This window comes from Trachurus japonicus, chromosome 6 (genome assembly GCF_045865225.1).
Source record: "Trachurus japonicus isolate A0001 chromosome 6, Traja_1.0".
NCBI classification, from domain to species: domain Eukaryota; kingdom Metazoa; phylum Chordata; class Actinopteri; order Carangiformes; family Carangidae; genus Trachurus; species Trachurus japonicus.
Genome location: NC_140912.1, coordinates 38247128 through 38271356, shown reverse-complemented (window position 1 = coordinate 38271356; position 24229 = coordinate 38247128). Strand labels below are relative to the sequence as shown.

The window sequence follows — 24229 nt, the reverse complement described above, 5'->3', positions numbered from 1 at the left end:
CGTGAGGACAGCAGAAAACAAAAACAACCGGAAGCAGTTGTAGTGTGCGTGGTGACGTCGTCCACCCGTTTACGCCGGTTTACGTTCAGCTACGCACGTTTAGTGGGCTGGGGAGAGTTACGCTCATTCTCGTATTCGCTGACTCAGTTACGTAGCGAAGTGACGTTTCACTGCGTCGGCGCAAGCTGTCCTTACGTCGGCAGCGTCCACGCAGAACAACAGCAGGAGAAGCTGTCAGTCAAAGGACATTTAAATGGCCACGCCGAACCGAGCCGAGCCGAGATAACAACACAGAACCGAGCCGAGATAAGATAACAACACGGACCCGAGCCGAGTCAAGCCGTGATAACCTGGTACCGGTGCTCAGAGAGCAGCCAGCCGCCTCAGCAGCGTCTCTCCCCGGGCTCCGTGTCCACCTCCGCCCGCTGTCCGGAGCTCGGTACCGGAGCTCGGTGTCGGTCGGTGTCTATCGGTCTCGGTACCGGTTGGTTCCGTGGAGCCTCAGGATGAGCGAGGAGGACGAGGCAGCAGCAGCAGCAGCTGCAGCGGCGGCAGCGGCGCAAAGGGCCGCCAGGACCGGGTTCGAGGACCTGTGTCGGGCTCTGAACATGGACGAGGAGGCGAGCAGCGAGGCGTGGAGAAGCTACCAGAACATCAGCACCAACTTCACCCTGGAGGTAGGTAACGTTACGTTACTAGGCGACGTTACGTAACGTTACGTTACGAGCCCACAGCTCCGGTACCAGTCCAGTCCGTTAGCACCGTGGGGGGGTTAATATAACTTCTAGCTTTATTTTACAGACTCTAAGTCCAATAACAGGCAGACTGACAAGTAAACAACTTAACTCGGGTTAACTCAGGTAGCTGCTCCGTGTCGGTGCTAACGGACCAGAGCTGGTACCGGAGGAATAGAAAATAACAGAGTCACGAGTAAAGAGGGGTTTAAATATGGCGGCACACACACACACACACACACACACACACACACTCTACAGCAGTCGTTGTGAGGACACCCATTGACATAATGTGTTCCCTAGCGCCTTACCAAAACAAATGCCTAACCTTAACCATCTCTCTTAACCTAATATGAACCTAATTGTAATAATGTGAGGGTCTAAGGACAGAGGATGTTGTTATGATGCCATGTAAAGCCCTAAACTGGTGGTAAAAACGGGCTATACAAATGAAATTGCCTTGCCTTGCCTAATAACCTAGTTATTATGAAGTCGAATAACTAGGTTATCACAATTAGGTTCATATTAGGTCAAACAGCCTCGGAAGGAGTCTGAGTCTGAGAAAGAGGACCGGCCAAAATGTCCTCACTCTAATGGTTTAAAACTCACACTGGTCCTCACATGTAGCTGTACAAGAGCACACACACACACACACTGCTAACTGTCACCTAGTTACATCGTAACAACAACAGTATGACTGTGTGTGTGTGTGTGTGTGTGTGCAGTGTGTGTGTGTGTGTGTGTGTCTGTGTGTAACCGGATATGTCAGACAGGTGATCGATAAATGAACCTGTTCATTAAATCAACCTCAGGTTATTTATAGTCCCTGACAGCTGAGATCCCTCCGTGGTGCCGAGGCTCTGACCCATAGACATATAAAGATATATATTATATATCTTATATATTATATAAGATATAACCCTCTTCATATGTCTATCCTCTGACCCGCTCTCTCTCCGGTGTTACAGTCAAATAGTTCCTCCTCCTCCTTCACCTGAGACCACAGGTGTCACACAGTCCAAGTAATGTAACATATCTGAGCATTGTATTCAGTAGTAACGCAATAGTTACTTTTTCTGGTAATTAGTTACTTTAATAATGTAGTAAAACTAACTCTGTTACTTTTTGGGGAAAGTAACTAGCAACTGTAACTAATTACTTTATAAAAGTAACGTGCCCAACACTGGTCATAGCTGTATTTGCTATAATAACTGTGTCATTACTCTCTGAAATAGCTGTATAACTAGAAAATTTCCTCTGGGGAAATTTTGAAAGGGCCACGGGGCTACTGCCGGTTTTGCCATCGTTACCACGGCAACTCGAGGTGGTTACCACGGCGATAGGGGCCCCTCCAGGCTGAGACAGACAGAAACGTGGAGAAAAAGAGCGATTTTCTGCCTCTGCACCGGTCTCACATTTAGGCTTAGCATGACAAAACGGTAACTCCTATCAGAACAAAACACAGATCACATTGCTCTAAGGACTTAATGAAAAATGTGGTAGGATTTGGTGTTTCTACGGTAAATATTTTGGAGACGCTGGCAGTTTTAAAATAGTAATAACAGTATTCCCCCCCCCCCTCAGGGCAGTGAGCTGCACTGGCTGGCCTGTGCCCTCTACGTGTCCTGCCGGTCGGCCGTTCCCACCGTGGGGAAAGGCTCCGTGGAGGGAAACTTCGTCTCTCTGACCCGCATCCTGCGCTGCTCCGAGATGAGGTACGTACCCACAATGCACCTGTACCTACCCACAATGCACCTGTGCCTACCCACAATGCACCTGTACGTACCCACAATGCACCTGTACCTACCCACAATGCACCTGTACCTACCCACAATGCACCTGTACGTACCCACAATGCACCTGTACGCACCCACAATGCACCTGTACCTACCCACAATGCCCCTGTATGTATCCACAATGCACCTGTACCTACCCACAATGCACCTGTGCAGCCACTTGACCTGTGTTGGTTTCCTTAATATAATACATCCATGGTTGCTTTATCCACCACTTTCCGGAGAATGCCGCTGGGTGTTGCCATGACGATCCATTCCACCGTTACTGTATTGTTGATAGCATAGACTGGTTGATAGACATCGGCCGTGATGACTTTATTTATAATCATCACCTGATTTTAATGAGAACAATATGGACGAGGTTTTAGCTTTATGTCACATTTTCACGTCACTATATCACCGTTGTGAAGTACTCTGATGTTAATGAAGTCTATAACACGAATTGTTGAACAAACATTTTAGATTAGCTGGGGCTGGGCTAACCGTTAGCTGTTAGCCGTTAGCAGTGTCTTAAATAACTCAATAAACGGCCCATGAAAAAAATATTTTTTCCAGCGGATATCCTAGTTCCAACATGACTGAGCTAACTGGAGTAGTTTCATGTCGTGTCCCACAACGGGAGGGTTTTAACAGCTGACGTCCTGGTGTTAGCTTAGCTGCTGCTGTTAGCTGTCAGCAGCAGCTAAGCTAACAACTACGATAACCATGACTGATTACAAAAACGTGCACACAGAAATAGTAATGTTTGTTCAATAATTAGTTTTCTAGACTTAACAAACATCAGATTTAGTCAAAACGGTTTTGGCAGCCCAGAGCCCCCACATTTGGTACCTACACCGGTGGCTAACGCTACCAGTTAGCCGCTAACGCTACCAGTTAGCCGCTAACGCTACCAGTTAGCCGCTCGCTAGAACCGGTGGCTAACGCTACCCACTTCCTTTGTGGTGTGACGCAATGGATCATGGGAAAATAAAGTGGTGGATACATGAAGGTCTGATAAATGAATGAATGAATGAATTTATTTATTTAAAACAGGGACAATGCACAAAAAACATTAATCTTGTAAAACAAGAAGAGATGCTTTGAGCCAGGTTATAGCAACAATTGCTAATTTCCGCCTGTATGATGATGCCCCCCCCCACAGCCTGATCGAGTTCTTCAGTAAGATGAAGAAGTGGCAGGACATGGCCGAGCTGCACCACGACTTCCGCCAGAGCACCGACAAGCTGGAGAGGAACTTCACCGTCACCGCCGTCGTCTTCAACAAGTACGTGCCCATCTTCAAGGCCATGTTCAAGGCGCCGTCCGAGGAGCCGCCGAGAGTCCACCGCAGCCGCAAGCAGAGGTGAGACCCACTGACCGGAGACCAGGGACTAATGCCCAATTCCAATTCTATTTTTCATCCCTAGCCCTACCCCTAGCCCTTGCCCCTTGTCCCTTGAAATGGAGCTATAATTCGTAGGGGTTGAAAGTCGACCCCTACGAATTGGGACACCCCTTCAACAGTCACATCCGTCATCAGTCGTCTCTGCTGGCTTTCACATAAGCAGACGTGACGAGCTTTAGCCACAAATCTTCTATTCAAAACCACGTTAACTTAATAAAATAAAATAAAATTTAATGAAGACTGATCGGTTCATTGTGAAACATTTATTTCTTGATGTAAATGTGGTGGTTTGTGTCCGTAGGCTCCAGAGCCCCGAGGCAGCGCTGCTCTTCTGTCCAATACACACAGGAAGCTTCACTTTACATTCACACTAACTAATGCTACTGATACAGGTGTTAGATTTCATCACTGAGACCAACATTTATCTCCTAGAAATAATGTAACTACGCGGTGGTAAACCTCTAAAAACCTGCGGGTAAGTTAATTAGCGATGGTCTTTTCTCCCGGGATGACGACGGAGGTTGGCCGGCTGACCAGCTCTCAGGACGGGTGGTGTCTCTGTGACGAGCCGTTGATCTGCTCCACAGGTGGAGCTTCACTTCTCCCAAAAACATGGGAGCAAACGTCTAAACAGCCTCATGTGGATAAACCGACCGCACATTGGGATCTAAACAGCTACTTTCTCTCATGAAAACATATTAAAACTTAACAAAATGACGTAATAACAGCGCTACAGTGAGAAATAAAACAGCTGCCGGTTGCCGTGAGATGCATTCTGGGAAACTTGTCATAGCCCTCGGTCCGTAGTGTGCCCCTGAAAAATCTCCGTTTCGAGGGCGAGATAGCCAGACCACTTCCCCCTAACCCTCGTCTGAACCAGAATCGGGACACCCCTACCACTTCACGTGAACGCACAAAACGAAGGGTTAGGGCCAAGGACTAGGGCTGAGGGGGGGGGGCTGGAAGACCGACTGACCGACTCAACGGAGATGAAACCTCTGACCTGTGTGACCTGACTCTGTCTCTGTCTCTGTCTCTGTCTGCAGGCGTCATCCCTGCACCGTCCCCGAGGTCTTCAACTTCTGCTGGGTCCTGTTCGTCCACGCTAAAGGTGAGGCTGATTTCTCAGGACAGGAATTCTGTCTGAGATCTTCAGGGTTTCTTCAGCTGCATCTGGTTCCTCTTGTGACCTCCGACCCTCAGCAGCTCCTGTTCCTCTTGTTCCTCTTGTTCCTCTTGTTCCTCATATTCCTTGTGTTCCTCCTGCTGCTCCTCCTCAGGGAACTTCCCGATGATCAGCGACGACCTGGTGAACTCCTACCACCTGCTGCTCTGCGCTCTGGACCTGGTCTTCACCAACGCTCTGCTGTGCCACGCCCGGAGAGACCTGCTCAACCCCGACTTCACAGGTACAGGGGGAGGAGAGGGGGGGGGGGGGGGCAGCTGTTACACTCCTATCCTGAAAACTGTTGTTGGTTCTTGTGTATTTTACAAAAAAAACTGTTTATTAAAGCAGTACTAAGGTAGAGACTATTACGTTCATTTCTCCTTTCTAGTTCGTTGTTGGACACTCATTGTAACTATCTGAGCCTGTCAGCTTGAAAAAATGCAGGTTTATAGGGCGAACTTTTACGGAGCCACTTGCCCCGTGGTAGAGCGTTAGCTGGGCTGCAGGCTGCCTGCCCCGTGGTAGAGTATTATGGGCTGCAGGCTGCCTGCCCGGCTCAATACTGGAGCCACCTCAATAAAAGTATTATCCATCACTCACATATACAGAAAAACATATGAAAACAGGGCCCAGGTTGAAAAAAAACAAAGTTGCCCTTTAAGTGAGAGCCGGTGTCCTGCCATGCTCCTCAAAGCTGCTTAGTGCCAGAGAAAGAGATACAGACCATAATGATACAGACCCTCAGGCCATGACAGAGGTGTCATTCAACCTGTTGTAAGTCGATGTACCATCACAACAGTTATGAAAATATTATATGAAGGTTGAAAAGTTCCTTAGTGTTGGTTTAATCAGCAGAAAGGCAAGGCAACAAAAACGCCGACACAAAAGACACACGATAACGTTTTTAAAACGTTTTTCTCTGGCGTCCTTCCTCTACATCGTCAGAGTTCCAGCATGTTGTTTTTAAAGGAGTAGTGCTGTGTTTTACAACCTGGACCTGATTTCTGTCATAAAACCCGGCTGTTTATTCACCCATATACTGTAACTGTGGGACGATACTTAGATCCATCCAGAGCTGAACATGACATGATGATCTACGGATGAGCAGCCGTCTGAAAGGAGGATGTGGAGGAAGAACAAACAGCTGCACGTCCACTAACAGATGGAAACTGGTGGCGTCATAGTTAAATGTCAGCAATCAGGTTGTAAAAAACGGAAATTATCCTTTAAGTGGCGCCTGGTGCTGTGTTACTTAACGCTCTCCTACAGCGGGAGCGGCTCATCATGCTGAGTGTTTAACCTCCTGTCACTCAGAGAGGCGTAGGCTCCGCCCCCCTCGCCGTTATCAGAGCGTGAGCCTGCAGGAAGCTGTTTATCAGTCCGAGCCAAGATGGAGGAGCAGCTTCCTGCTCCTGTCGGCTGCAGGAAGTCTCTGCTGCCACACAGGAAGTGACATCACACTGTTACAGTTGGTAGATGTGGAAGTTTCATCGTCCTGTCAGTCACTGGTCGTCACGGTCACTGTTGGGCTCGTTACTGTTAAAAACAGGGTTCTTACGGATCCTTAAAAAGTCTTAAAAGGCATTGAATTCATTAAACTAAAAACAAGGCCTTAATTGGCATTAAAATGTCTTAAATCAGTTTTTCAAAAGTCTTAAAAATGTTAACACATGGTAAGTGGTATTTTATGGTTGTAATTAGTCTCAAATCTCAAAATAATTGGTAATATTTCGACATAGAGAAGTTAGTGGCGGCCGTCAACGCTAAATCTCTCACCGCCTCCAGCTCCAGAGTCAGTTTTTTTTTTTTCTGGACTTTTTCTGCATTTATTTTGAAAGGACAGCTGGAAAGAGACATTTATTTTGAAAGGACAGCTGGAAAGAGACATTTATTTTGAAAGAGACATTTATTTTGAAAGGACAGCTGGAAAGAGACATTTATTTTGAAAGGACAGCTGGAAAGAGACACAATCCAATGTTCATGTAGCAGTCACTTTACCTTGGATCACATAGGAAAGTGGGTCAAATTGTCCCTAACCCTATGTAATTGATGTGGGTTTTTTTTTTTCTTTTTTCTGCATTTGTGTTTATTATGAAGTCGGTCTTAAATTTCATTTCAAGTGGCTTTAAAAAAGTCTTAAAAAGTCTTAAATTTAACTTGGCTTAAGCTGTAGGAACCCTGAAAAAGCAATCAGTTGTAGTTACTAGTTACATTCCCCCAAAGGTTAGAGTTAGTAACTTAATTACTACATTATGAAGGGATATAATTACCAGGAAAAGTAACTATTGTATTACTTTTTTTTTTTAATATGTTAAATTACTCAACCTCGCCCCTCTAACCTCCGTTTATCTAGAACTAACCAACTCACTGTGACTTTTTTTCGACCAGTTGATGAACTGAAAAACAATGTGTAATCTATATAACATCCTACACTTTAAAGGGATAGTTCAACATTTTGTCAAATTGGCCCATTGCCATAATCCCTATAGTCATAGCAGTAGGTTCGTTACCTTTAGTTGTACAAGCCTCATCAAACTCATCAAATACACAATCCAACAACTCCACAACGCTCTGGTGGACAAGTTGTGAGCTGCACATTCACCACGCTATGAGATAATAACACAACGTTACCACACAGAGTTGTTTTAGAGGGAAATTCATGTAAAACCTCTGATGCACGTTGCCTTCAGGGACAGTTTTTCATCAACAGTCTCTGTATTTCCCTCTAAAACAACTCTGTGTGGTAACGTTGTGTTATTATCTCATAGCGTGGTGAATGTGCAGCTCACAACTTGTCCACCAGAGCGTTGTGGAGTTGTTGGATTGTATATTTGTGACCTGATCCAGCAAAATGAGTCGCAGTGACCCAAATTTCAAAATTGAGATTTTGGTATCAATGGAAAGAGGAGAAAATAAGCTTTAAAATGATACCCTAGTCAAAGTCATACATTGGATAGTTTTTAAGATATGGCGATTTTAATGATGGTCTTCCACTCACTGCTTTTGATTGAAAACCTGAGAAAAATGCGTTCAAACAATTTAGAACGTCTCTGATTTAAAGCCTTCCGTGAATCTGGCGTCTGTTCCTTACCATGTGATTACACATACCTTGTAGAGGCAACATTCAATGACCCTCGGAAAGCAGAATGTATCTATTCAGATGCTGTTTACAGCTCGTCTCTATCATAAACGGTTCAGAAGATATTTCATGTTTAGTAAAACATCTGCAAGCGTTAGCATGCTACGTTCGGTTTAGCATCGATGCTAACGCTCGGTTTAGCATCGCTGCTACCGCTCAGCTGAGCATCTGGCCCCGTACAACGTGATTTCACGTGGCTACCCTTGTTGTCATAAATGCACCATTCAAGGACCCTCGGAAAGCGGAGAATCTGACGATTCAGATGCAGTTTACAGCTCGTCCCTATCAGGTTCAGAAGTTATTTAGCCTAATGTTGTGCTCCTCTCTAGAGGGTTAAAAGTTGTAAGTCAACTTTAATCGTCATTTACGTGCCTTTCCTCAATTATCTGGACTATGAAACTTTGGGAGATTGTTTTTGAATGTCATTTCTTTGAAATTAGGAAAAAAAATTTTTTTTGAGTTTTTATTGATTTTCCACGTTATCAGCTGATTATCTAAAAATAGAACGTTGCGACTTCCGACTCATTTCGCCAGAGCGGGTCACATTTGATGAGTTTGATGAGGGAAACCAAGAAATCCCATAATGAGCCTCCGTAGCGTAGCTCTGAGCAGCTAACGGCTCTGCTCCGCCGTTCTAAAAATAGCTTGCACCGACAATTAAAGGTAACGAACCTACTGCTATGACTATAGGGATTATGGTGATGGGCCAATTTGACTAAATGTTGAACTATCCCTTTAACAGGTGTGTTATTTTATTATTTAGTGACTTCTTGAGTCGAGTAACGTCACATTTTATTGTCATGAACGGTTACGGCGTTATAACGGGGGAAACAGTAACTTTGTGGATTACTGTTACTGTAAAAAGTAGCGCCGTTAGTAACGCTGTTTATTTATCACGCCATTATTCCCATCCCTGGTCGTCATGGTAACGCCCTGCCCCCCCCCCAGGTCTGCCTGAGGACTTCAGCAGCAAAGACTTCCGTCCGTCGTCCGGTCCTCACTGCTTCATCCAGCAGCTGTGCGAGCTGCACGAGGGTCTGGTGCTGGAGGCCAAAGGAGTCAAGGAACACTTCTGGAAACCCTTCATCAAGAAGCTCTTCCACAAGAGGGTGGGTCGCTGCAAGGCATCATAGGAAATAATAAACACCTGTTACTGCAAGGCATCATGGGAAACAACCACCAGTTACTGTGAGGCATTGTCAGTGCCCGATCCGTACCCGGAAAAAGATCCGTTACAGACGCTTCTGTGCATGCGCCAGCAATGCTAACTGCTAGCCTAGCAGCAATGCTAACTGCTAGCCTAGCAATGCTAACTGCTAGCCTAGCAATGCTAACTGCTAGCCTAGCAGTAGAGCAGCTAAAAGTCGCCGTAGCACTGTTAAAACGTCACTTCATTCATTTAAAATATTTTTTTAATGCAAGAAAGTCACAGTTTATGGGGCGGTGCGTGGCGCAGTGGGTAGAGCGGCCGCCCCATGTAGAGGCTACAGTCCTCGCCGCAGGCGTCCCCGGTTCGAATCCCGCGTCGGGCAGACCTTTCCTGCGTGTCATTCCCCCTCTCTCTGCCTCCCCATTTCCTGTCTATCTCTACTGTCATCACTATCAAATAAAGGCAAAAAGCCGAAAAATATACTTAAAAAAAAAAAAAAAAAAGAAAGTCACAGTTTAGAGTCCTGATCTGTGGTCAGTTTATCCAACTGAGTTCTGTTTGGAAGTTTTGCTCCGAGGTTTTGGGAGAAGTGCAGAGCCACCGGGAGCTAACGTTAGCTCGCTGCTCGGCTCATCTCAGAGGCAGCAGCCGGCCGACTGAGGGGATCGAACCTGTGATCGACCGGTCACCCAGACGTCGTCATGCCGGTGGAGAAAGGAGCAGATTAATTTATGGTCTCATTGATTAGTTTGTGTAAATGAAAAGTGAAGCTTCAGGAGCAGAAATCACCACATTTACATCAATAAATAAATGTTTTACAATTAACTGATCGGTCACATTACATTTAATTTAATCAGAAATAGAACAGAGGGGAATTCATTGCGACTTGCTTGTGTTTTTCACAAAAAACGTCGCATGGGCAGAAGCGTCTGGAACAGATCGTGTTCCTGGTACGGATCAGGCACTGACAGGCATGATGGGAAACAATCACCTGCTCCTCTGACTGGCTGCAGGACCAGACCTGTTTTTATTGGCTCCTCCCCCCTCAGTCGGCCTCAGGCTGTGATTGGCCCAGCCAGCTGTCAGTCAGACTAACACTGCGTTCATAACAACCCGGAGGTCGGAATTCCCAACTCTGAAATTTCCGACTTCCGACATCATTGCGTTCACGCTGCAGGAACTCGGAAGAGAAAAAACATAGATACCCAAACTTCCTTTGGGTATCTATGGGCGTATTGTGGCTCATCGCTGAATACGAAAAATATATGCAGCAGTAAATGATGTTTATTCTGGAGGCAAATGAAGAGAGAGGAGACGTTACAGCCTTGATAACAGTTAAACCTTATTCCCGTCACATACGAGGAAACACAATTTCACACCATACAACAATCACAGCTTCATATAAACGTATTTCATATCGGCTACTGCAATAATACACAAAAAATATGCATTCAAACCTCAACAAATAACTTAAATGTCTAAATTCTAACTGTTTAAGACGAGGGCATGACGCCATGTTTTGATGTTGTCGTGACGTCAAGTCAGAAAGTCGGAGCTCTGATATGATACCTGAGTTTGTACGACCTGTAATTTCTGAGTTCGACGCCGTTCAATTCATTTTTTCTCGGAGCTCGTTTTATTCCGAACTTCCGAGTTGTCTTGAATGCAGCATAAGCCCCGCCCCCTTCTCTAAACCCCGCCCCTCCTCTAAGCCCCGTCCACAGTGACGAGTCGTGTCTCGTCGTGTCTCCACAGATCCTCCGAGGGAAGGAGGACAGTCTCACCGGCTTCCTGGACCCCATGAACTTTGGAGACAGTTTGTGAGTCTTCAGCTCCGTTGTTGTCATGTGTTTGTGTGTGTGTCTTTAGTTGTGTCTCTGTTTCCATGACAACCAGAGATGGACAACCAGTACTCGACCCCAGCACTTGAGTAAGGGTGTATTCACACCTGCAGTGTTAGTGCGCACTAAATCTGGTGCGCACTAAATTTGGTCCAGTTTGGGTCAGTGTGAAAGCACATCGCACTCTAATGCACCAGAACTAGTGCGGCCTGAGGAGGTGGTCTCGTCTCTGTTCGGCTCCAGCCGAACTCTGGTGCGCACTAGTTTAGGTGTGAAAGCAACCGCACTCTGGTGCGACCCAACTGCCAGGCGAACTCAACACGTTTGAGCTAAAAGGGCTCCTGTAGTCACTGACAACGGGTTAACGCAGCGGGGAGACGCCCGGTGCTCCGGTGCTGCGGAGCTCTGTCCCCACAAACGAAGCAGCAGCAGCGGGGCAGCCGGTCGCTGCGTGTCCGCTGAGTCCGCTCAGACACCGACAGGTCGGCGGCTCCGTCCCTTGTGTCCGCGGAGCAGCTGGTTACCGTGGTTACCGAGCAGCAGAGGTCCGCCCGTGTTTAACGTTTTAACCGGGAACAGGACCGAGCTGGGTGAACGGAAGTACCAAACAGAGTTATACATGCAAACAATATAGAAATAAATGACAGAGCTACTAACAACCGGCCCTACTGGAGTCTCCATCATGAAAGTTTTATCAATCAGCGCTTCCAGATTCCAACCGGTAGTCATGGAGACGTGACGTTCTCCAAGTTTGGTCCCGAGTGACAAAAAGCAGGTGTGAACACAACCGCACTAACTGAAAAATGAAACAATGTATCATTTTAACATTTGGTGCGCACCAGGGTGCCACTAAACATGTGTGAAAACACCCTAAGAGTACAAATACTACTGGTCAAAATTTACTCCGTTACAAGTAAAAGTAGCTCAGTCGACATGTTACTCCAGTAAGAGTAAAAAAGTACTTGCTTTTAAAGGTACTTAAGTATCCAAAAGTACATGCTTTTAAAGTTACTGTAAGTCAAAGTCAGAGTAAGAGTACATTTCTTATTGTCCACATCAGTGAATGACTCTAATAGTTTGTAAATGAATGTAAGGAGCTTTTAACTCTTGTTAGTGAGAATGAACTCTTTGCTGCTCAGCTGCACTGATGTGCTGCTTTTAGGGGTTAGGGTTTCCTTCACAGACAAACACAGCTTGTGTCCAATAGGATTTTAGAAAAAGACCTGAAAGTAACCAGTACTTTTCAGCCTTCCTACTAATTAACTCCAGTAAAAGTACTAATATTTGTCTTGAAAATGTATTCAAGTAAGAGTAAGAAGTACCAAAGAAATCTAATACTCAAGTAAAGTACAACCCCCCCCCCTCCTGCAGCCTGTCTCTGAGCCGGGTGTACGAGGAACACGTCCTGGCCACGGGGAGTCTGGATGAGAGGATCTTCACGGGCGAGGCGGCGAGCGAGGACATCGGGACGCCGGGGCCGTGTCTGTGTGAGGGGGGGGGCGACCGGGACAGCGCCGCCTACAGGCTGCACTCCAGCCTCACGGTGAGACACAGGCAGCCTCAAAATATATAACATCACATCATAAATCACACACCACATCCACCTCCTGTAGAGAGTTTCCTGTCAGCTGCCACAGTCACAGTTATACAGCAGTTAAAGGGACAGTCCAACATTTAGTCAGATCCTCCTCTCACCATAATCCCTATAGTCACAGCAGTAGGTTCATCACCTTTAACTAGAAAATTTCCTCTGGGAAATTTTGAGAGGGCCTCGGGGGGCTACTGCCGGTTTTGCCATCTCTGTCAACATGGGAATCAAACCCACGATCTTAAGGTCAAGACAGAGCTGATCAGACAGACACATGATCATCTTACACTGAGCTCTGATATGGAGGAGCTGTAATCACATTAGGTTACCTGTGTGTGTGTTTATAAACATGTTAACGAGCTCCAGGTGGATTGTTTGTGAACCTTAACGAGCTCTGGCCTGAGAATCAGAGGTTACCACGGCAACTTGAGGTGGTTGCCAATGACGATAGGGGCCCCCCAGGCTGAGACAGACAGAAATGTGGAGAAAAAGAGCGATTTTCTGCCTCTGCGTTGGTCTCGCATTTAGGCTTACTGTGACAAAACGGTAACTCCTATCAGAACAAAACACAGACCGTGAGTGTCACAAGGACTTCCTGAACGCTTTGGTGTGATTCTGGTGTTTCTACAGTAAATATTTTGGAGACACTTGCGAGTTTAAAACAGGGGTCCATTCTGCTTCTCTCAGAAAATCTTTGTATTGGAGTCAATGAGGAGCAGAGACAGAAGTGGCCGCACTTAGAGGCTGACAATTCAAATTCTGTAAGTCTCTCTGATATTTTGAGCACATGGTGAGAGACAGAACAAGATTGTCTACAAATTTGGAAAAAATCACGTGTGTAGAGTGTAAATTGTGGCTGTGAGCAGTGTGGAAAGAGAAACCACACCCATTATAATCTAATAATTTCTCCAAAAGTCATCATGGTCATTGATCAGGGATTGATCAAAAACTATATGACCTATCAAAATGTGGATTAACACACTAATACACAAGACTTATGTCTACTGTGTAAAGTTTAAATGGAGTCTCTAGGTGAAAGTATGCCTGGGGGGAAGACGTTTGAAAAACACTGATGATTTCTCTTTTTCGCTCTTTTTTCAGGCCTCGGCTCTGAAGGTGTCGACCCCGCTGACGGGGAGGAAGTTCGTCCAGGACAACAGCCTCTCGTCGCCCGTGTCCTCGGCCATGAAGAGCGTCGGACGTCTGCACACGCTGCTGTCGGGGACCAAACAGGGTCCGAGCCCCAAACTGGCAGAGACGCTCAGGTTGGTCCCGGTCCGACAGACACTTTGAATCACACATATTATTATCCACAGATGTACAGTCAAGCCCCGAAATGATTCATACCCCTGGCAAATACAGGGAATTTCTTCATTGTGTCAGTTACAGAGTAGTAATAGTATTTCAACTCAGATTTGACATAAATAGGACATTTTGGACAGTCTGGAGCCACGACCCATTTATTTAAGTAAAGTTACACTGTTAAAGGAGTTTATTTAAATGTTGAACAAAAATCACCATGTCCAATATTATTCCATACCCCGGTGATACCAGGACAAACAGCCATAGGATGTTGGAACAAACCGTTTTTTCAATGTTTCTGGAGGTTTTTTGACCAGTTTATTGACTGTCAGAGTTGACTTGATGTGACATTTCAGTCATTTTCATGTTAACGCAAGAATTGCTATGGCAAAGACCAGAGAGCTCAGTGAGGAGGACACAGTGTAAAAGCCAGAAAGGTGCCAGTGTCAACGGTGTAAAGTTTCAGTTTAGTTTATTTGAAAAGGGACAATGCACATTAATAAACATTGTAGAAAAAACACATGTAAATACACCCGAATTAGCTTAAAAAGCTAGTTTTCATCGCCTGTCCCTCTGCCAGATTGTACAAGGCAACCTTTAAAAAGAACAACAATGGAATAAAATATTGTACCACATAGGGTAGAACACATTCTATACACATACTAATTGTCCATAAATACATACATAATAAATACACATTTGGACAACGATAACAACATCATTGCTCACATCTTTATCATCAAGAAGTACCAAACCTTTAACACAGTGAAAACCCTCAAAGGATGATAGTGTCACCTCAGCGAGATGTTGGAAACAATCCAAGGACTTCTACCCAGACTGTCCTGAAGGAACTGAGTGCAAAGTGGAGTTGAAATTATAGTTTCATATTTTATAAGAACAAAGACGTTGAGAATGTATTCTGTATCACACACGGTGTCTGCGCAGTTGTAAAAGGTAGTGAATGAAATTAGCAAGAAGTAAGGCCATCTTTGTAACATGCACCCTCTCTGTCACTCTCTCTCTGTGTCTCTTTTTTTTTTTTTACTTCAATCTTTATTGAAATTCATCATCAATAACAAACAAATAACATTGAATTGAACATGGGGTACATACATTCGATTCAATAAGAGGATTTAAAGGCTTTGTGGAAAAATAAAAATGATAAATAAATAATTAAAAAAATCACAATGCAAAAAAAAAAAACATACATAAGCATCCAGAGCATGGGGTACAAAACACTTAGTTCACAGAGAGGATTTTAAGGTTTTGTAGAGAGTCACAGTCCGCATGGCTTTCTTGTTCGTCAGTCCTGTTAGTGTTTCAAAGTACATCCTCATTTCATTTTTAAATTGGTGGATATTGGGTTTCCTATCAGTCCATTTGCATTTATGAATATAGAATCATTTTCATTTCATTTATTAGTTTATTTGAGATGGGACTCCACATATTCATGAACATACAAAAACAATTATTTGATGTAAATATGCCAGATTTAGCTAGAAAGCTAGTTTCCATCCGTGGTCCCATGGTATACAAACAAATAAAATTACATTCAGACATTTAAAACGATCTACCATATAATGTAATAAGGTTTAACAAAAATACTTGACTTTGGTCCATATCTTTTTATTCAAAATAATATCTTTTTATTCAAAATAATATCTTTTTATTCAAAATAATATCTCTCATTGACAGCAACCTCTCATTTGAGGCGAACACTGATGCCATTTGCACAAAGGCCCACCAATGCATGTATTTTTATCGAAAGCTGAGAAGTTTTAAGGTAGACACCACTTTTATGAAGATATTTTATTCTTGTTTTATCGAGTCTATTTTAACCTTCTCTTTTATTTGTTGGTTTGGGTCCCTCACTGCTAAAGATAAAGATAGGCTCAGTAGCATAGTGAGGATGTGTGGCAGGATTGCAGGGACAAGTTTGGAGGAGCTCTCTGTTTTGTACAGAGCCAGGGCGACTAGGAAGGCTAAGATGATCCTGTCCGACCCTGTTCACCTGCTGGCCTCCCATTATAGGCTCCTGCCATCTGGCCGCCGGTACATGGTACCCAGGCTCAGAACAAATAGATTTCGGAATACTTTTGTACCAATTACTATTGGTTTTATAAATCAGCCACTGTGAGCCTGCCCCCCTTCCCCCCCGAGGCACTGGTGCCCGGAGTCTTAATGTTTGTGATTGAAATGCACTTGTTTTGTTTTGTATTTGACTTGTTTGTGTTTTGGTGTTGCTCTGCCTGTCGCATAACAAATTGCCCCCTCGGGGGATAATAAAGTTTTCTGAACTGAACTGAACTGAACTCTCTTTCTCTGTGTCTCAGGGCGTGTGCCAGAGACCCCAGTGAAGTCATCAGCCAGCGCCTGCGGGACATGTTTGACCTGTTTTCTCAGCATCATGACAGCGTGGGAGCAGAGAGGAGCGGGATGGGGAGAGGTAGGTGGACAGACACACTCTAGTCTGCAGCACGACGTGTGTGTGTGTGTGTGTGTGTGTGTGTGTGTGTGTGTGTGTGTGTGTGTGTGTGTGTGTGTGTGTGTGTTTGATCTCCTCTCACTTCTGCTGGTCGATGACATCACAGACATGGCGGTGAAGTACTTCCACCTGGCCGAGGCGCTCTACTACCGGATCCTGGAGTCCATCATCGAGAGGGAGAAGATGATCCTGGGAGACGCCGACCTGTCTGTGAGTCTCTGACCTCTGACCCCTGACCTCTGACCTTTGACCTTTGAGCCCCTCCCAAACACGACTTGTCACTGACTGTTTTCGAAACCGCATACTACCGTACTGCCTACTACATACTGCGTTAGTATGTACTGTATACTGCATACTGAATGTAGGATTCAGTCTGCTACTTCAGCAGACCGACACCGTTCACACCATAGATATATATAAGAACTAGATGACTCACCCGCAGCTGTTTCCCAATGACAAAGCGTAGCCAGTACGGCGGCCATCTTGGTAAGGTCAACTCTCTCCCTCAGAAAAAGGAGGGATTTTGGTGAAACCCAGCCATGTTTAGCTTGACTTTTCTCAGGAACGGAGGCACATAGAAACAAACGGTTTGTGGTCATTTGAAGCATAAAGTTAAACCTTTCAATTGAGCTACAGTTATGAATCGTTTTTTTAGTGCAGATGACTGGATCACCATCTACTGCACTGTAACTGCAGCCAGAGTCAGAGACAGTTGCCCGTCCTCATATGGCCGACTGTGAGCTACACCTGCGTGTAGTCCGATCCACCCCCTTGGTTCACACCACAGTAACAGTATACAAGTTTCCCAGAATGCATTTCACAGCAACCGGTAGCGGTAGCTGTAAAACAGGCTAAAAGCTGTTTTATTTCCCGCTCTAGCGCTGTTATTATGTAACTTTATTAAGTTTTAATATGTTTTCATGAGAGAAAGTAACTGTTTAGATCCCCAATGTGCGGCCAGTTTATCCAAACGACGGCTGTTTAGAAGTTTGCTCCGATGTTTTTCGGAGAAGTGAAGCTCCACCAGACAGCAGCCGGTCTGCAGAGCTGCTCGGCCGGCCAGCCTCCGTCCTCATCCCGGGGGAGAAAACCATCGCTAATTAACTTACCTGCAGGTTTTTAGAGGTTTACCACCGGCTGGTTACATTATTTTTGCGGTTTTGAATACAGCCACTGACTGACTGTGTGTGTGTGTGTGTGTGTGTGTGTCAGTGCATCCTAGAGCAGGATGTCTTCCACCGCTCTCTTCTGGCCTGTTGCCTGGAGATCGTCACCTTCTCCTACCGACCTCCAGGAGACTTCCCCAACGTCATCAACGTCTTCCAGCTGCCGGCCTACCACTTCTATAAGGTATCAATACTGCTGATCGCTTTCTATCAATACTATTGACCACTTCTATAAGGTATCAATACTGCTGACCACTTCTATAAGGTATCAATACTGTTGACCACTTCTATAAGGTATCAATACTGCTGATCGCTTTCTATCAATACTGCTGACCACTTCTACAAGGTCATTTTATTTAGCCTCTAATTTTCATTTAGCCAGTATGCTAAGTTAGCCGAGCGGCTAACAGCAAAATGTGATCAATGATTAAATGATAGAAAATGCTTCGACTACTATATATAAAAATACAAACTGAACGGACTATACTAGTAACAACATGTAGAAACATAACTATGAATGTAGAATGAGAGAGTTATATTGGGTGTAAAGTGTTAGATGTAGCTAATCTAAATACAGCAGCGCTATGGTAAAGATGGCCGCCAGAAGTGAGCGGACCGTAACTTCTTAAAGGGGAAGTACGTCACACTACGTTGTGCAAGTGGTCCATACGACTGATGGTATTGATTATTGATCATGTCTAGGTGATCTGATCGTATTGATTATTGATCATGTCTAGGTGATCGAGGTGCTGGTGCCTCTATAGGGTATCAATACTACTGATGGTATTGATTATATTATTGATCATGTGTAGGTGATCGAGGTGCTGGTTCCTCTAGGGTATTGATGGTATTGATTATTGATCATCTAGGTGATCGAGGTGCTGGTTCCTCTATAAGGTATCAATACTACTGATAGTATTGACTATATTATTGATCATCTAGGTGATCGAGGTGCTGGTGCCTCTATAGGGTATTAACTACTGATGGTATTGATCATATTGATTATTGATCATCTAGGTGATCGAGGTGCTGGTGCCTCTATAGGGTATTGATGGTATTGATTATTGATTATTGATCATGTAGGTGATCGAGGTGCTGGTGCGGTCGGAGCAGAGTTTGTTCCGTGAGGTGGTGAAGCACCTGAACCAGGTGGAGGAGTCGGTTCTGGAGAGTCTGGCCTGGACCAGCGGCTCTCCGCTCTGGGACGGGCTGAGAGCGGCTAAAGTTCCCACCTGCCAGCAGGTCAGTGAACGCACCACACACTCACAGCTCGTACCACGTTGAAAAGTCTGTGCATATCTGTCTGTGGAGTGAAACTTTGGAATAGCTTACCAGAAGATATTAAAGATAGTAAAAAATGTTGCCCATTTAAAAACAATGTTTAAAAATAATATTTTTGAAAAGTACAAAATTGAAAATGTTGAGAGCAACAAAGGGAAATAATTAACTTAATTTTGCAATAAACATGAAGTTTTCTTGTTTGTTTGTTTCTGACTGTTTTTGAGCGTATAGGATTGATCTGGGATGTGTAATGTAACCTAGGAAATTTCGACCTGTTTTGTTTTTGAGTTATGAAGGTTTGTGGATATAGGATGGTCGGTGGAGGATGTACTGTGTAGGTATATGTGTGTGTATATGTGTGTGTGTGTGTGTGTGTGTGTGTGTATGCATATGCGCCATTCCCATCAGACTGCTTATGGTTTTTATAATGAAATGAGAAATGAGGGTGCGGCAGCTATGAGCTTTGCTTCAGCCGCAACCCTCTTCGACCAGCTGTATAGAACTTGTTACTACCTTGAATTTGTTTTGTTGACATTTTGATCCTGTGATCGAAATAAACACTCATTCATTCATTCATTCATTCATTCATTCATTCGAGGTCAGTGAACGCACCACAGACTCACAGTGACAGAGTGTGTGTGTTGTGTTCAGGTGATGCCTCCTCAGTACCTGGAGCAGAACGACGACAGCAGCACAGGAAGCACCAACACTCCCGTGACCCACGGACCTGAACTCACCACCAGCAGCACCATCAAAGGTGTGTGTGTGTGGCCTTAATTGGCATTAAAATATCTTAAATCGATTTTTCAAACGTCTTAAAAATGTTAACACTTGGTAAGTGGTATTTTATGATTGTAATTAGTCTCAAATCTCAAAATAACTGGTAACATTCTGACATAGAGAAGTTAGTGGCGGCCGTCAGTGCTAAATCTCTCACCGCCTCCAGCTCCCAAATCAGTTTTTTTTTCCCCCCAATCATTCATGGTAGCAGTCACTTTACCTTGGACCACATAGGAAAGTGGGTCAAATTGTCCCTAACCCTATGTACAGTAATAGATGTGGTGACGTTTTTTGATTTTTTTTGCATTTGTGTTTATTGTGAAGTCGGTCTTAAATTTAATTTCAAGTGGCTTTAAAAATGTCTTAAAAAGTCTTAAATTTAAGTTGGTTTAAGCTGTAGGAACCCTGTGTGTGTACCAGTGTTACTCCTCTGATTTAAAGCTGATCGATACACCTATATTTCCAAAATAAAAAGCCCTGCTGTATTAGTTGGGTCATTTTCAGAAGTTCCGTGACCGTGGAGAGCGAAGGTTCGTTTCTCACTGGATTTGTTATCTATGAAGGTTAAATAGAAAATTTAGCTAGGGTGCCCCGCCCAAAAATACAGACACTTTGAGGAATTGGGGCTGACTGATTTGGGAATCACTGCAGAAGACAACTTTAGAGATATTTTATGCTATGGAGAAGTGCAAAATGATTTCCTGGTTCATAATGAATTGATGGGACCACTGACCAACACAGTTCAGGTAACTAATGGAAAAGGACATCAGCAAAGTTTGTTTCTCACCACAAACCTTGATCTTTTTGACCTTTGAGATGACTTCTGTGTGGCCTACTTGTAATTCTACTGTCCTAAACTGAACTCAGTATGAGCAGAGCTTTCATTTGAGCCTAATATTGAGGCTCTATGACGATTTTGAAAAATTGCCATTTAAAGGGCCAAAAATTGGCGTCCATCTTGAATTTGTAAAATTTTGAAAATACTGGAAGAATGTTATGTCAAAAATGTAACATGCAGAAAAAATGAATATGTGAGTATTGGGGGCGGGACTAGAATGGTTTTCGGTCATGTGTATTGTATTAATTGGATTGAGATGATGTGTGATGATGATGACTAATTGACATGCCCGAAATGAACCAAATAAATAAATAAATAATAAATAAATAAATTTGAAGGTCAAAAATAGGTCAAATCAATAAATCTACATCATTTATGAACTTCTTGACCCAAATAGTCATAGAAACCATGTATTATGCAGCACTGTGGGCCAAACCATTGAAAAGATCATTTCCAGCTTGGCGGATGGTAGCCATTTTGGATTTAGGGCTCTCAAAAATTTTTTGGGCGGGGCACCCTGGCTAAATTTTCTATTTAACCTTCATAGATAACAAATCCAGTGAGAAACGAACCTTCGCTCTCCACGGTCACGGAACTTCTGTAAATGACCCAACTATATTAGTGCAGTCTCTCAGGGGGCGGAGCCAAACACCTCATTAGCATAAAAGTCACTAATTATTGAAGATGATATTATTAATGACCCCCCCCCCCAGGAGTGTCCCCCTCCCCCACCACGCTGCTGGACCGTTACAGCTCCTCCCCCACCGCCGCCGCCGCCGCTCGCCGCCGTCTCTTCGTGGACCCGGTGGAGGGAGAGGCCACGCCCACCAGCGCTGCCACGGCAACCAAGACCCGACAGGCCAGCCTGGTCACCGCCATCCCAGCTGGGCAGACCGTGGTCACCATGGCAACCGCCACCGTCACCGCCAACAACGGGCAGACGGTCACCATACCCGTGCAAGGTGAGACACGTTGAAGGACAGGACCAGTAACAAGTAGGGGTGGGAGAAAAAACGATTCACATAAATATCGCAATATCTTTTTTGACGATTTTTAAATCGATTTGTTTTGTTTTTTATCGAATTTTTTGAATTTTTTAAAATATTGTGCAATGTGCATTTGTTGGCCTTTTTTACATCCAGAGAGTCCAGGTTTTGAAAAGGGTTTAAGTTCACTTTATAATGGAGTATGTTAATTTATAGGCATCTACAGTGTTTGTGTGCAGATAAATGTGTGGCGGCCTGGGAAAACCCGTCGGAAGTCGCTGACGTTCTATTGTGGCAAATAAAGCACTATTTCAATGATTTTGATATTTTGTGTGATTCTGGTACTTTGAACTCTCTACTACATCATGGTGAAAAAATATTTTAAGAAAACAAAACGGAAAGTACTTATTTTTATGCTTTTGTGGCGAGTAAAGCGTTTCATTTCCAGCTGATCTGCAGCAGCAGCGCTAGAGGAGACAGGTCCGTTGTTATTGTAGAGGAAACATTCAAGGACCCTCGGAAAGCAGAGAATCCCACGATTCAGATGCTTTTTACAGCTCGTCTTTATCAACAACGGTTCGGAAGTTATAATGTGTTGTTGATGTTTTGTAAAACATGTGCAAGTGCAGATGCTACGTTCTGTTTAGCATTGATGCTACGTTCGGATTAGCATCGATGCTACGCTAGGTTTAGCGTCTGTTCCCGTACCACGTGATTACACGCACCCTATACGGTCCCTTCTTGTCACAGAGGCACCATTCAAGGACCCTCGGAAAGCAGAAAACCACACGATTCAGATACAGTTTACAGCTCGTCTCTATCATAAACGGTTCAGAAGCTGTTTAATGTTTTGTAAAACTCTCGTCTTTAGAGGGTTAAAACAGCAACGTTCTAGTTAAAGCCATTTTTCTCACTTTTCAGTTTTTTGGTCACAATAGATTAAAATGCCCATAACTTTTGATCTGAGAGGGCTATCTCAGTTATTCAAACAGTTATGAATGGCTGAAAACTTCTAGTTTATGGAAATATAAAAAAATGAAAATGTCAAAATCCCACCATATGAAGGGTTTTCCCAGGCCACCACACAAATATTAAAAATGCAGACTAAAAACCGAGAGAATCGGCACTATCATAGAATCACAATTTAAATCGAATCGCCATCCAAAAAAATGGTAGAAGAATCGAATCGGGAGGAAAGCGTATCGTCCCTCAGCCCTAGTAACAAGCCCCTCCCCCTCTGCAGGTATAGCCAATGAGAGCGGAGGAATCACCTTCATCCCCGTCCAGGTGAGCGTGACCGGAGGGGGCGGGGCCACGCTGCAGCCGCTGTCCGCCCACGCTCTGACCGGCGCCCTCACCGTCCAATCAGCTGCCTCCAAACCGGCCGCCGCCAAACCAGCAGGAAGTCCCCTGAAGAAAGGCTCGCTGTCGCTGTTCTTCAGGAAGGTACGAGTCACCTCTCTACCTGTCTCACCTGTCTACCTGTCCACTTATTATAACACCTGACACACTGATTTGTTAGAGGTTAGGGAAGAAGCTAACAGGTTTAAAGGACAATTCCGGGCAAATTCAACTCAGGCTGTATGTTCCTAACATTTTAGGTCTAACAGAATGAATCTGAAGGTTTTCAGTTTAATGTCTCCTGTTTTGCGGTAGTTGTGTCTGTCCCCGCGTCGCCACGACAACAATGAATGGGAGCGGATTGAAGTTCTGCTGCTTAGGCTGTTTCCATCCCTCAAAGCCACAGACAGCGTCAGATGGAGACTCAAACATGCAGCCAGAAGTTTATTTACTTCAACAAGCCGACATGTTTGTAAAACTAGATCTAATTCAAAGTCTGGCGGAGTCGAGACCCAAGTTGACGCTCGGTGTGTTCAGGTGCAGTGGGAAGCTCCCGTTTGTGTCAGAAACACAGGAATATCAACTCTGGACTTGAAGCTTCAAGTAAATAAACTTCTGGCTGCATGTTTGAGTCTCCATCTGACGCTGTCTGTGGAAAAAAATGTACACTTGAAGCAAGTCCAGAGTTGATATTCCTGTGTTTATGACACAAACGGTAGCTTCCCACTGCACCTGAACACACCACGCATGGCAACTTGTCGGTGGCAGCGCAGCGTCAGGCAGCGCTGCCTTGCTCGCCGTTCACGGGAGATCCTAGATCTTGCTGTCACCCTCTGATCAATGGCTGTTGAACTACTGTACGTGCCCCTGGATTACGTAACGTTGATGACGAGCTGTGATTGACTATTTGACCAACGCATTGTGTTTTACTTTGAAAGGGGGCGGAAGTTTATTTTGTTGATTCTGTGTCGGACTTCCTGTCTGGTGCAATCTGCTCTGTTGAGCTTGACGCGATTTAACAACGGCTGCGTCAAAAATAGAACTGCTACGGCAGTGGTTCTCAACCTTTTTTGAACCAACGCCCCCCTGACCATACCATGGTCCTCTGACCGCCCCCCCCCCCCCCCAGAAAAAAAAAACAAAAAACAATGTTACAAAATTTCGCTTTAAACTTGTTTTCTACACTTATCTGTTACTTTATTCATAGGCCTTTTTCACTGCTTTCGTGAAGCTAAGACTCTGTTAAA

At 44.5% G+C, this 24229-nt stretch overlaps 1 protein-coding gene across 2 annotated transcripts in view; it reads left to right on the top strand.

Annotated features, from left to right (window-relative positions):
- The first annotated feature begins 518 nt into the window (after positions 1–518).
- rbl2 (retinoblastoma-like 2 (p130)) overlaps positions 519–24229 on the top strand; it is a 33901-nt gene continuing 10190 nt past the window's right edge. For both annotated transcript variants that reach the window (XM_085780328.1, XM_085780327.1), the window contains exons 1-16: positions 519–677; positions 2319–2449; positions 3675–3875; positions 4964–5028; positions 5198–5326; positions 9173–9333; positions 11130–11194; positions 12587–12758; positions 13905–14068; positions 16439–16551; positions 16697–16800; positions 17803–17940; positions 18840–18998; positions 19689–19794; positions 21369–21617; positions 22885–23087. In XM_085780328.1, coding sequence (XP_085636454.1) covers positions 609–677; positions 2319–2449; positions 3675–3875; positions 4964–5028; positions 5198–5326; positions 9173–9333; positions 11130–11194; positions 12587–12758; positions 13905–14068; positions 16439–16551; positions 16697–16800; positions 17803–17940; positions 18840–18998; positions 19689–19794; positions 21369–21617; positions 22885–23087 — 2229 coding nt within the window. In that variant the 5' untranslated portion in view covers positions 519–608. The remainder of the gene's footprint in view (positions 678–2318; positions 2450–3674; positions 3876–4963; positions 5029–5197; positions 5327–9172; positions 9334–11129; positions 11195–12586; positions 12759–13904; positions 14069–16438; positions 16552–16696; positions 16801–17802; positions 17941–18839; positions 18999–19688; positions 19795–21368; positions 21618–22884; positions 23088–24229) is intronic.